General features: G+C 40.1%; 1 protein-coding gene across 10 annotated transcripts in view; it reads left to right on the plus strand.

The window, feature by feature from the left end:
- GREB1 (growth regulating estrogen receptor binding 1) overlaps nt 1-13,654 on the plus strand; it is a 191,611-nt gene that overhangs the window by 156,464 nt on the left and 21,493 nt on the right. For 9 of the 10 annotated variants that reach the window (XR_005596082.1, XM_039529835.1, XM_039529833.1 and 6 more), the window contains 2 exons: nt 2,315-2,928; nt 10,958-11,060. Coding sequence is in view for 8 of the 10 variants with exons in the window: in XM_039529835.1 (XP_039385769.1) it covers nt 2,315-2,928; nt 10,958-11,060 (717 nt within the window). In the remaining 2 variants the exon portion in view is untranslated. Of the gene's footprint in view, nt 1-2,314; nt 2,929-10,957; nt 11,061-13,654 lie in introns of those variants that run through there. The other variant, XR_005596083.1, reaches the window with a different exon arrangement.

The following is a 13,654-nucleotide window of genomic DNA, read 5'->3' on the forward strand; positions in this document are numbered from 1 at the left end:
ATTAATACAGAACTTCAAGTAATAATTTAAACTACAGTACGGAAAGGTATTTCCCACACCCCTCAGAAGCAGTACAAAGGCTTGAGGGAGTCAGGGTAATTAATTTCTGGCAGTCTGGGAGTGAACCTGGAGGGTTTGGGTGTGGTTGGGAGAAGTATGGAACAGGGTTTTTTGCAGGGGAGACGACAAGGGATTGTTAGGGGGTTGGGGAGCCTCTCCCATGCAGACCCTGGCTGACCCCTAGCCTTTCCCATTCATTTGGGCAAATCTGCACCCTTCTTCCCCCAGTCCCCTTGTGTCCCTACAGCGGCAGCCCACTCCCATTCAGTCTCTGGCTCAGTGCTGTCATTCCACTAGCTCCTGTGCCCTTACCCTAATCTGTCCTTCCCAATCACTGTGAGAAAAGCAGCCTCTGCTCTCAAGGGCTCTGTGGCTGGCTGCTCTGGCTCATGAGCTGTCTGCCCTCTGTTTGATGCCACAACAGCCCCTGATGGGCAAAAGGTGTAATTGCAGTGGCTCCCTAGCAGAATGTTTTACAGTATTCAGTGGAGAGAAAAAAAGCTGTGGGGGGATGTGAATTTGGCATGTGTGCAGTGGTGCAGAATTCCCCCAGGAGTAAAGATTTGAAGCAATGTCAGGAGGTACTAAAAAAGTTAAATTTGTATGATTTTTTTATGGACAGAGACTAATGGAACAGAACAAAAATGTGCAATATGCATTGTATCATACTTCAGTAAAAATACATACATGTTTATTTGGAAGATTACAATTTCATGTAACATCACAAAACATGTTATATTGCATTAGCTGTAAAATTAAATGTTTCAAGTTATTTCCAAATAATTATTGTTCTCACCACAGCTATATGAGTATTCTGACTGTGAATTCTTTTGCCATAAAGCACAGTGGCCATTACAAATGGAAAAGCACCAAAATTTTTAATTTTTGAAATGTATACTGTTCTTCAAAGTCAGGCTGCTGATTTCTTCTGCACTGCCCTAGGATGCCACTTATGGTTTTGTTGGCCTGAATCTGTTTGTTAAAGAAAATCTCTTTGGACAGTTCTTGCACGTGGATACAGGTCTTTGGCATGTTGTCACAGTAGTACTAAGTCCAAAATGTATTAACATTGTTGGTGACATTTTTACCATTGTTTTTATTCTGCTATTGGCTGCTTTGGAGTATGCAATTGGCATGTCTCTTCCTGTTTCATGGGGACAAAGCAAGTGGGCATTCCTCATATATGTTTGTGGAAAAATATAAAGTCAAGAAAGGAACCATAGTATGTAACTATTGTAGATCACTTTTGGATCTCCCAGAAACTATGGAGTTCACACTTAGAAGGTCCCCCATAGCTAGTCATGACAGAGGGTGTTGTGGAGTAGGGTCTGGTGTAAGGGAGCATGATCTGTGAATTTTAGTGTGAACACTCCCCAGCTTTGTTGGTCCATGTCTCATGGAGATTGCGTCTATCTTTGGTAGGCATAATCTGTGGAGTTGCTGCGTGATGTCATGGGCCTCTAGGCAATGGGTTTATGGGAACTCTGGTTTTGGACTGTGAATTGTATAGCTGTTTTCTTAGATATTGGTGCATGCCCTGAATTAGATGGTTGAAGTCTGCTTGACTTTATGAGATTGTGTTTGTTTATATCAGTGCTGACAATCACTTTTTTCTTTTCTTTTTTATTGCTTGCGAGGAGACGCCAATAAGTGCTATGGAGATCAGTGCCTTGGAAAATGGACTATTTTAAAAAGCTAATCTGAGAACTGCTGATCATTTGCCTCTTGTTTTTGAAATTGTTGAGAGTTGGGGATGCTCAGCAGCTCTCAGGATCAGGCCCTCACCTGACAGGAGGCTGATAAGTGTAATGTTAATGGGATTCTGGTAGAACATTTAGGATCAAAATCATGCCTATGTTAAAACTGTTATAGTTGGGGGAGGGGGGAATAACCCTGTGACTATTAAATTTTTTAAAGTTATATTTTTTTACATTTCTCGAAGAAATGGAAAATTTAACAAACATAAGGCTCAGTGCTGAAATCAGTGGGAGCTTTGCCATGGATTTTAGTATTCCAAATTTGCATGGGCTTATTCACACAAATACTCCCGTTAGTTTCAGTAAGACAACCTGTGTGAGTTAGGTGAACACAGTTTGGCCCAACAGGAGCAGATATCGACTCACACCTTTTGATGTCTGCATTATATATTGTTTACTGTGGTTTGACAATGAAAAGTGTAATAGAAATGTTGTGGTTCAAGGTAGTTGCTGAAGAATCACATTACCCCATGTTGAAATACAGATTTTGTTTTTAGGTGCAGCATTCTGCATTGAATCATCTCCTCCTTTAGCAACACCGGGGGATGTAGCAAAGTCACCCCACCAAGTCCTAAGCAGCAGTACTGAAGAGAACGCAAATAACTGTGAAAGGCAAAGGCAGAAAGTAGAAAAGGGGGCGCAAACAGTGATCAGCAAGCACTTGCCAGCTGCAGCTGAACAGCTGGATTCAAAACAGAACATAAAAAGTGCCCAAATTTCCATCAACTCATCGTCATCACCTTTCTCCTCTTCTTCCTCTTCCTCTGCACCTACTCACAACTCCTTCATCCTGCAGGCGTCTCAGTGCTCCATGACTAAAACATCAAAACAGCCCCCCATTGTTTTCCTGCCTAAGCTGGTGTATGACATTATTACTTCTACTGACAGCAGCGGACTTCCCAAGTCATCTTCCCTCTTGCCTTATCATTCTGTGATGTGGGCAAGTTCTTTCCGCCCTGTCATGAGTAAAATGATGACCTGCACGGAGCAGTCTCTATACTATCGCCAGTGGACAGTTCCCAAACCAATCCATATGGACTACAATAATAGAAATGAGGGCAGAATGGACACCTTTCACCCAAGGAGGCTGCTGCTGAGTGGGCCACCTCAGGTGTGTAATAAGAAGAGGGTATTATTATCATTGTTTTATTTTGCTTAATTTTGTCTTCATCTCATTAAGTGCTAGGTTAATGAGATTATTATTCATACCTAACTGATTTTTTTCACTGGTGAAAAATAACCTTTCTTATATGTTTTTATTACTGTATCCACCTTAGTTAAATAATCTTCCTCTCTTCACTGTTAACTTGAGGCAAGGACAATTAAGTTGTAGTGATATCTTTTTTTGTTGTCAATCTTTATACAATTAGTGTTATGTTTTAAGGAAATGATGCTCTTTTTTTTCTTTGAAAATACGTTTTACACACCATGCTGTCCCTTGCAGCTTGTTACAGACTAATAGGAGTTACATTTTAAATAAAGTTTGAATAGCCACCCAGGGTCAGTTTCTTATGGTCAAGCTGATTAGGGTGTGAAATTGGCAGAGTCAGCCATTTTCTTCATGGTTTGGAGAGAAATAGAAGTTGTCGCAAATACAAGAGGGACTGATACACTTCAACAAAGACAGCTGAACTTCTGGCCCAAGAGTTTTTAAATGACTTTGTAAGGACACTTGGAAGTAGGTAAAGACTTCAGGGAACCTTTTCCCTCTTAAGTGTCCTAAGAATATTTAGCATGCAGCTATGAGCATAGTGGCTCTACAATTCAATGCATATACTGTATACTAAAGGTCTTAATGTTCCACTGAAGTTTTATGCAACATGCCAGGCATAGGGGAAACACCATAGCCACCGAGAGAATATTGCATAGAGCCCTCAGAAATTAGAAATAAATCCAAACTAAAGCAAAGACTTAGATGTCCAGTTTTTGTACCATTCACCCACTGACTAAAACCACAGAAAGCCAAAGTTCAATCTGCCACTCACTCTCCTGTACCTGTGTATCACAGAGGTATCAGTGCAGAAAAGACCACATTCTGCTCCTAGTTTAATAGGTGCAATGCATTGAAATAGGTGGTGTCACACTGGGGTAAGTAAGACTACAAATTGGCTCTAAGTATTTTAAGTATGTAGGCACTTGCAAGTGCTGCTATAAATGTATAGAAGGTACCAGATGGATCACTGAAGAACATCTCTTCACTGCTCTCCATCTCCATGATCAAAACTCTCAATGTTTGCTGTGGATTAAGATAATAAGTGTTCAAAAGAGATGAATATATGGTAAACACAGACAAGGTAAAAACTGATATACTGTGCAACAGACAGCTAGTATGCTAGCACATCCAAGAAAAACATACATTGATGTATTTTTGGTTGGAATTTTGAATGCCTAAAAATCAAGAAGTTCAAAGTTATGGTTCCCAAGGCTACAATAAGGGTACAAAATAACCCATATGTAGTAGTTTGTATTACTATGCCATTAATTTGGCCATAAGATAACTGATTTCTGCCCACAGATGTATGCTTGTGGTTCTCAACAAAGTCAGTGGGAGTCCTATATTCATCTGAGGACAGAACTTGGCCCTTAACACATATATGGTATGTGTCATTGGCCAAATATATACAGAAAATATAGTCTGCTTATCTATTCATTTGTCTGCTTCTTGGGGCATGAGTACAAGTCTGATTTTGAGGGATTAAGTGGTACATAGGACTCAGGTTGGCCCTCTGCACAGAGGTGAATTTCACCTCAGAAGAACATTGTCTGTTCTGTATCAGAGGGGTAGCCGTGTTAGTCTGGATCTGTAAAAGCAGCAAAGAGTCCTGTGACACCTTATAGACTAACAGACGTTTTGCAGCATGAGCTTTCGTGGGTGAATACCCACTTCGTCGGATGCAAGGATGAAGTGGGTATTCACCCACGAAAGCTCAGGCTGCAAAACGTCTGTTAGTCTATAAGGTGCCACAGGATTCTTTGCATTGTCTGTTCTACAATTCCTCCATTTCTTCTCTGACTGTCTCCAGAACAAAGGTTCTGACCTACAATTTCCCACTGACTTTAATGAGAGTTGGATCAGGTCCTAAAAATATTCTCCATACATTTATTTATTGCATACTCACCAGTTCTTCCTGATTACACACCTGTTTCATACTGTATTTTGTTTTTGAGGAAATCAGGAATTAAATGTTTCATTTTTAGGAGTATATTCTCATTTTAGTATGTTGGGGAAACGTGGCTGCTTAGCTCCAATTAATGTCTAAACCCCAAACATACAAAAGAGAATATATTCTAAAAACCTACGAAACAGTCAAGAAAGTATGTTGGTTGCTTTTGGCTTAATGTGTGGTAGTATGGTGTCTATTCTAATGGCAAGGTGAAAGAAAACATATAGCAAATGTGAGCTCCTGTCTCACTTTGGAAATAAACAGTTTTCTTTCCAGAAGTGTGTTTTGCTCATGGGCTTGTTTCATAACTATTGCACTATATGTGGAGTTATGCTATCTACTGCATTAAGAGAAATCAGCAGAAGATTTTGGCACCATGTCTTGTCTGAGCGTTTTAGAGACAAATCCAATCTAAGGCAAAGACTTAGATTTCCAGTTTTTGTAACATTAACCCACTGACTAAAACCACAGAAAGCCAGAGTTTATAATAGCTGATAGAGATCAGCTATTAGACATGCCATTCTAAATGTATAAATAACAATTCAGCCAGAATATTAAGCTGGGGAAAGATCTCTGAATTGGTGGACACAATCCTTTCAGACACTAGAAAGTTGTTGTTGTTATCGTACCATACAACATAAGTCAATTTAAGAAAAATCAAGCGCTCTAGTGAACCAAAACTATAAGTATCACTGCTGAAATGTTTAGCATTCAGGAATTCTCCTCCTTCCCCTCATGTACATAACACCTATATATAATAATAGGAGATACACCTATCTCCTAGAACTAGAGGGGACCTTGAAAGGTCATTGAGTCCAGCCCCCTGCCTTCACTGGCAGGACCAAGTACTGATTTTTGCCCCATATCCCTAAGTGGCCTCCTCAAGGATTGAGCTCCCATCTCCAAGGCTGGCTAACATATTTTTCTATATGGCTACTTTCCAGTTAAGATATGTACAGCCCCAAGCACTCTGGGACTTTGATCTCCACTGAGGCCTTCGGGTGATACCACAATACCAATAATAAACTAATGATAAAAACCGCATGTAAAGACATCAACCAGTGGTCTTAATACATACACAGGAATAAAAGAGTCAAAACAGACTTGCAATTAGCTAACCCCAATACTTATTTTTCTCAGCAGCCTTTTATTTTGCTTCTTTTGAATGAAATATGGGGAGAAATTCTCTCACCCTATCTGGTGAACCCAAATCCTTAGTGAATGCAGGGTGCCTCTGCATTTCTTACAGTTTCTGCCTTATATCCAGAAAGACAAATTCAAGGATAAAAGGAAGGAGAGAAGATGCTCCAAGTTCCAAACCTACTAAATCTGGAACACTCACCCCATTCTATAGAGCCACTGGACCATTACTTTAACTAGTCTCCAGAGTACTATTCCTGGTACTTCCTTCTGGTTTCTAAGAAGTCTTGTTTCCCACCCATCGCCCACCTTAGATTCTCAGCCTATGACACTCAAAGAAATACACTGAAGTTTTGTTTCATTAATACATCCTTTTGCACCATATTTTTTTTAGCTCTGAGGTAAGAAGACCCTCTGGCATGTGGTCCTGAAGGCTGCATGCTTCTATGGCATGCCACAGTCATACCTTAGTATGGATTCTTCCCAAGGTCTATGGTTGGTGACCTGCACGTCTAGATTGTCTTTATGCAATTTTATCTTTGGCCCAAAGCATTTTCAACAAGCTATTTATAGTCTTTTGATTCCACTTGAATGCATTCTTGGATAACATTCTGGGTTGGATTGTCTCAAGATTTATTTGTAGGTTCATAGCATAAAGGCTTTGTGTAAATTGGAAATTATCTACTCTGACTGCCTTTCAGATCCCCTGGGAATGGTTTTGGAAATTATTGAGGGAAAGAAGTCAACAATTTTTTTATCTTCATGTCCATTGTCAAGAGTTCCTTTCACGTGAAAGGAGTTGGTAGACTCAGTCCATTTTTCAGTAGACAAGTGTCCACATTAAGAAACCCACTGAAACAATTATCTTTCTTGTTGGGAGTCTTAGCAGAGGGCAAAGAGTGAAAGGGCATGGAGATAGTATTGCTGCTTCATCCCTGGGGTGATCTCTCTATTAAAATATTCAGACACTGGTTGGGCAGTATGGATAAATATGCACTACTGTGAAAAAGTTTACCAGTTCTGTGGAAATAAATTTATCATCCAGGGTACTCAAATATAATATCATCCATGACCACCAAATTCACTGAAATTTGGGGTGGTGCTTTTTTTTTTTTTTTTTTAAGAAATAAAAGTTTCTTTTATGTTCCCAAATTACATGCAAGAGGTTTGGTGCTATTGCTGGGTTTCTTTGTTGTGTTTTATACTCTGAAAACAGCACTTTCTATAAGCATGGAAGCAGTCTAAGTCCTGTGAACGACTCTGTGATACAGGGTTCTCAAATACTTTTGTTGTCTGAACCACAGCCTAAAAGAAAGATTGTCTTCAGGGCCACCTTCTATCCATGACTGCTTACACCACCTGCCCTACCACTCGCAGATAACATCTCAAATTTCTAGAGCTAGTTGCTCACGTGTGAAAATAATATTAGGCAAGTATTTAATGTATCTATTGTTAGCTGTCTTTTAGTGCAATGTAGCAGGTGGAAACAAGAAGAGCCAGCACCATCTGTGGACCATCAGCGTGTTTTCTGTGAACGCAAGTGTTTCACAGACCACAATTTTGAGAACCACTGCTGTGATCTGTTCAGAACTCTCTCACCTGGAAACTGGATTAGAAAAAAATTATAGCAGGTTTTTTTCCATTTGCTGTATTTTTTTAAATGTGAAGATTTGGAAACACATTCTTAGTAGTAGAGATATGAAGAAAGTGGTCAATCAGATGGCTTGTACCACAGGAGTTGGTATCTGAGAGCCATTCCTGTCAATTATCCTGCTGTGCAGTGTCTGCAACCAGTGGAAAAAGGGGAACCCATTATGGTACATGTTATAACAGCACTTTGAATGTCTCTTCTACAAATCAAAATGGTAGCACTTAAACCATGTTGCTAACTGGAATCTGACTCTCTGATTGCTGGACAGAAGGACCACCTGCTTTCAGTTTACCATAGATATCCATGGAAATAATAATATCCTGGCTAAGATCTCAGGACTGCCTTTCCCCTTAAGCAGGTATTGTACTTTAGAAATGTGTCTCTTTAGTACACAAACATTGGGCCTTCCCACCATTGAGCATCTTGCAAGGAACACCTCAACTGAGATTCATTCCTAAATGTTGTCATCATAAGTAGTAAATACTGTCACATGGCATTCTGATTAAAAGGTTGGAATGTAAATGTATCCCCAGTTTTTCATGTCCCAAATCGTGGCAAATGTCAAGCAGAAATCAGACTAGTGAATGGTTGCTGGTGCCGCACATCTCAGTTTTCATAAATGATCTAAAAGCTTGAGATTTTTGCTTCTTCCGTTCTTGAGCCTTTTTCTTCTAAGGCCTTGTCTGTTCTGCCTGCATCAGACTGCACTCTTTCTACTTTGTGTAGACAGAAAAAGAAACAGAGTAAGTGTTCTACATCAAGGTGGATAAAAGATTGTATGGACCCCAAAACATCTCATCTAAGAAGGCACTGGGCACTGCCACATTTTGGAGGTTATTGATAGTCATAAAATACCTCTGCTTTCCTTTAAGGCAAAGTTACCCCATTTGGTATCTTATTTACTTAGATTGATAGGGAGGCTAGATGTAAAAACTAATGTTATCAGCAACAGGTGTTGCGGGCAGCTCCATTTACTGAGAAGATCATGTTGCAAATCCATTAGCTCTAAAATTTTGCTTTCTGGAGCTGACAGTTGACTGAATGAATGGAAAACTGTTGTCCTATTAAGGAAGTTGTGTTCAATCAAAATGAACTTGGTAACGAGATTCTGCCTATTTCTGCTATGAGGGGCATATGTCTGAGCTACAGAGTCACCTTATTACTGTCAAACTCTCTATAAAATTATTCTCAAACTGAGAATCTGTCAAATTCACCCAATTTTGACAGAATACTGATGATCTTAATGGAAATTCAAGTGTCACTTCAGATTAAATGAAAGCTCCGATAAAGAAACATAGAAGTAACCCCAAACATGAGAGACGATGTAGGTACTATACTCTTCTGGAATTAAGCATGATCAATTATACATTTGCATGAAATATTAGATGAGGGATCATTTCCAAGATATGAAATTTTTGTTTAGTTGATTCACAAATAAATGGACCCAGGTAGTCACTATAATATAGCTATTATTTTCAGCTCTAGCGTCCTGATCTAAAACCCACTGAAGTCAATAAAAAAATTCCCATTGAAATCAATGGGCTTTGGATCAGTTCCAAGGTTAACAACTGTTCTGAAAGAAATCTGATTTAGTAGAAAGTGCAGGTTCCAGTTTGCTGTTTGTCATTTTTAAAGAGAACAAATGTTACTTTTGTCTTGTTTTAGCTTCAAAGCCTCCTTCTTTCAAATGTAAAGTGAAATGAACATATATTCTGTAACTGTTTAAAATAATACAACTCTCATTAGACTCAACCCTACGTAGGGTGGTGAAGCACTGGAATGGGTTACCTAGGGAGGTGGTGGAATCTCCTTCCTTAGAGGTTTTTAAGGTTAGGCTTGACAAAGCCCTGGCTGGGATGATTTAGTTGGGTTTGGTCCTGCTTTGAGCAGGGGGTTGGACTAGATGACCTCCTGAGGTCCCTTCCAACCCTATGATTGCTCTATGCTCTATGATTCTATGATTCTTACATTCCTCAAATCTTCAGTATAGTTATTTCATGGCAACTGGATTCTTGGGTACATCAGGAAAGCAGGATCCGCACTGCTGTCAGGCCTCATGCTCTCCCATTGAAATAAACTGTACAGTTTCAATCGAAGCAGGATCAGGATTATAATTAATTTGTTAGCCTGAGCACTGAAGAGGCAACTGTTGTTTATGATTATCAAGTTATCTTCAGTGTAATTTTTAATGTTGAATTACACAGAAAGAAGGCAAAGTGTAAATAGGATTTATGAAAGCTGATCTTATCCCTGCAAAATGGACATTTCTTCCTGAGCCACATTAATGTCAAGAGCCCAGTGTTTGTCAAGTACTGTGTTTAGGTGCTTGCTTGCTTATTTATTTATTTAACATTGTGTCCAGTAAAGTTCACATGCAAGATGATAGGACAATTCATTGGTTAAACGATCTGCTGCCTGAGAGTAATTGGCCCATCCCTTTGTAAAATCAGGTGCAAAAGTAAGTTGTACAAAAGCACAGCAGTGCATGTCTGCATAGTGGCGAGAAGGACTGTATCTTCTCTGGTTTGGGTTAAAAAAAGAAAAGCGTTAGAGGTTTGATGTAATTTAAAAAACGGATCACATAAGCACAGGGAAAATAGGAGGTGAAATGCTACATTATTTTGCATATCGTATCTGACTGAAAAGAGAAAGTGTGCGGCAGTGATGCACTCCGTCTTATGGACCTGTTTCAACTCATTCTTCAGTATAGAAAGTTGCCTCAATAGGTCAATCAATGAATGCACAGGCTTGGAAGGGTTGAGGTAAAGCTTTAGTTATATTGTGCTTTTCCCTGGCAGATTTTCATGTAATGTACTTGTCTGGATTATTAAAAATGTGTTTTCCTGCCCATTGTAGGGAATATAGTTCAGGGGAGAGAAGTTGCTTGTGGTGAGTTTTTTTTATTTGTCTGCCTATATCCCGAGAGTATCACGTAAGGTATATTTTGAATGTTAATTTCCTGCATAAAAGTGGCATTACTGTGTAAGATGAGTCATTAATCATCCCATATAAACTTGTGTATGTACAGGAATAGGAATGTATATACAATGGAACTTAAGAGTTGAACTTTGACCTACTTTTCAATTAGATTACAATAGTCATTACAATTCCAAGTTTCCAAATAATGACAGAATGGCATTCATGATAAACAACTGTTTAGTTTCTGATTTATGTGTTTGTTACAGATAGGAAAAACGGGAGCCTATCTTCAGTTCCTCAGTATCTTGTCCAGAATGCTGATTAGACTGACGGAAGTGGATGTTTATGATGAGGAAGAAATCAATATTAGTAAGTTGTTGATAAAGAGACATTTGCTTCTGGGGATTTTTTATGTCACATTGTTAATTGGACCAGTTGTTGACTAGTTTGTCATGTGCTTTTCACCTTTACACTGTAGTTCATTTACATTACTGCAATCCATTTAGAGTTCTTAAATTAAGGAGTTAAGGATTTTAATTTCTAATTTGGAATCCTGTGATTAGCTAATTTCTCTCCATTTAGAGCTCACTCTGCCTCTCAGTACATCTCTGTTTTTCTTAGCAGCATTTTGTATGTTAAAAATAGTTCATCTCATGCTGAGAAACAATATACTGACTTTAAGCCTGGAATGATAATTTTGGTCAAATGCAAAAAAGGGGGTTAGTTGGAAACGCTGACAGATTTATAACCATTAGCAATACTGTCACTATATTATACATTTTAGGTAAACAAGAGATCACATGAATGAGAAAAGACCAGATTACACATTCCTTCTTTCCAGTAGTTGATCCTATTCTCAACTTCCAGTTTTTTCAGCATATCCCTCATTCCCCTCTTTCTCCAGATGTAATTCTAGACGTCTCTGAGGGTACGTCTACACTACGGGATTATTCCGAATTTACATAAACCGGTCGCCCACACCACACAAAACACATCGGTGTGTGGTGTCACCCCAGGTCAAGGCTAGCGCGATTTCTGGCACTGTGGGTAGCTGGTCCGCTATTCCCCCATTTCCCCATAGTTCTCCCCAGCCCTTTCCCTGAATTTCCGGTTGAGCCTGATGCGCCTGAAATCAAAAAAATCATTGTCGCGGGTGGTTCTGGTAAATCCGCTGGCCCTTCCGCTGGAAAGAGCAGAAGCAGCATTTTTTTCTTTTTTTTTTTGAAGATGCCATAGCAAGGCAATGCCAGATGGGTTTCGCATTTTGCCTTTTGCTTTTGTTGTACTGTCGTGACTGTGTGTGGCAGACAGGCGATTCAGCAGTGGCACAGGCAGCTGCTTTTGCTTTTTTTTGCATGCATGGTTATCAGCTTATCAGCCATACCATCTACCATACCATAACCATATAATAAATTGGTAGGTGCACTGTTCCATTTGCTGTTGTCAATAAGTGCCCCTGGCTGCTCTTAGCCAGGCAAAAAAAAAAAATTTGACTGAACTCCTGAGTCTCCCCTCCTTTGCTAAAAAAAAATAGAATCAGTCCTGCCTAATATATGGCAAGCTTCAGAGAACCAGAGAGCACAGCTGCTCTGTGTCAGATCCTGCATAGATTATGAGCGTATGCTATTTCACAGGGGTGCTCCTGCAACAACCCCCCTGTTCATTCCATTCTTCCCCAGCCTTCCTGGGCTACCATTATTGTCCCCACCCCTGTGTGTGATGTAAAAAGTAAGAGAATATGAATACTTGTTAGTGTGAGAAAAGTGCAGAAGCAGTTGCTAGTTTAGTTCACATAGTTCACAAGGAGTGGAGTGGAGAGAGAGAGAGGAGCCCTGCATGTCTGCTGCTATCCAGCAATTGATTTTTACATTTGAAGGGGGGGGGGGGGGGGGGGAAGCTCAGTTACTGTTGATATGATGATGATGGTTATCAGCCATATTGTACCATCTACCAAAAAAAAGGGAAAAAGCGGCCCCTTTGACGACCGACGACCGGATGGCACACAGTTACCAGGCCTTTTTGCCTGCCCCCAGGCTGATGATGGGATGATGGGACAATGGGTATCAGTGTATTTGTACACCATCACCCATGGGCGGGGGGCGGGTGATGTGTTGTGCAGTGCGTGTGCACTGCACGTGTCTAGTGCAGCAGTAGTATAGAATAAAATCAAAAGAAAAAGATAAAAGACAGGATTGTTTTCCTTTTCACTTGGTGGGGTGGGTGGGTGGTGGCCTAGCGCCTGCCCCTGACCCTGACCTGACCCTGACACTGTTTTGATTTGAGCCCAGCCAAGGCTCAGCCAAGAATGCGACTGCAGGAACTGTGGATAGCTTGAGTCCCTCAGTCCATGAGCGCCATTTGATTTTTTTTTTCTCGCTCTTTACGCACAGCAGCAGCAGTGAGTCCCCTGCTGCTATGCTGTGTGATATAAAAAAAAAAAATTTTGAATTTATTTTCTCTAACGGCTGCGATGGAGAAGATGATAGAATTTGCCTGCCCAGCCATCACGTCCGCCCTCGCATCGTCCATGCTTTTTTTTTTTTTTTTTTTTCGACTTTTGCGCCGCCGGACCTCAGCTCTGCGCACTCAGGAAAAACAAAAAAAAAAAAAAAGCTTTTCCTGTTTTCCTGTCTACCTGACCCCCCAGCAGTTCTGTTCAGAGAGCCAGAGTCGTCACTGCACTGGTGCACTGTGAGAGGTCCCGACCGCCGTCGAGGCCCGTCCCCACCACACTAACTAATAAATTAAATGTAAAAACTAATTTACTCCTTCGTTGAGGAGGTTAGGAGAGTTTAAAGAAAAATAAAATCGAAAAAAAATATAAGAGATATGCCTTGGTGGTGTGTGTGGTGCGTTAAAATAGGTTTTTACCTAAAAAAACCTTTTACTTGCCAGACGTAGACCTGGCTCTGCTATTTACTTTGATCAATCACTTTCTACAGTGATTTATTTAATGGTTTTTT

The sequence above is a fragment of the Mauremys reevesii genome, linkage group 3, assembly GCF_016161935.1.
Source record: "Mauremys reevesii isolate NIE-2019 linkage group 3, ASM1616193v1, whole genome shotgun sequence".
NCBI classification, from domain to species: Eukaryota; Metazoa; Chordata; order Testudines; family Geoemydidae; genus Mauremys; species Mauremys reevesii.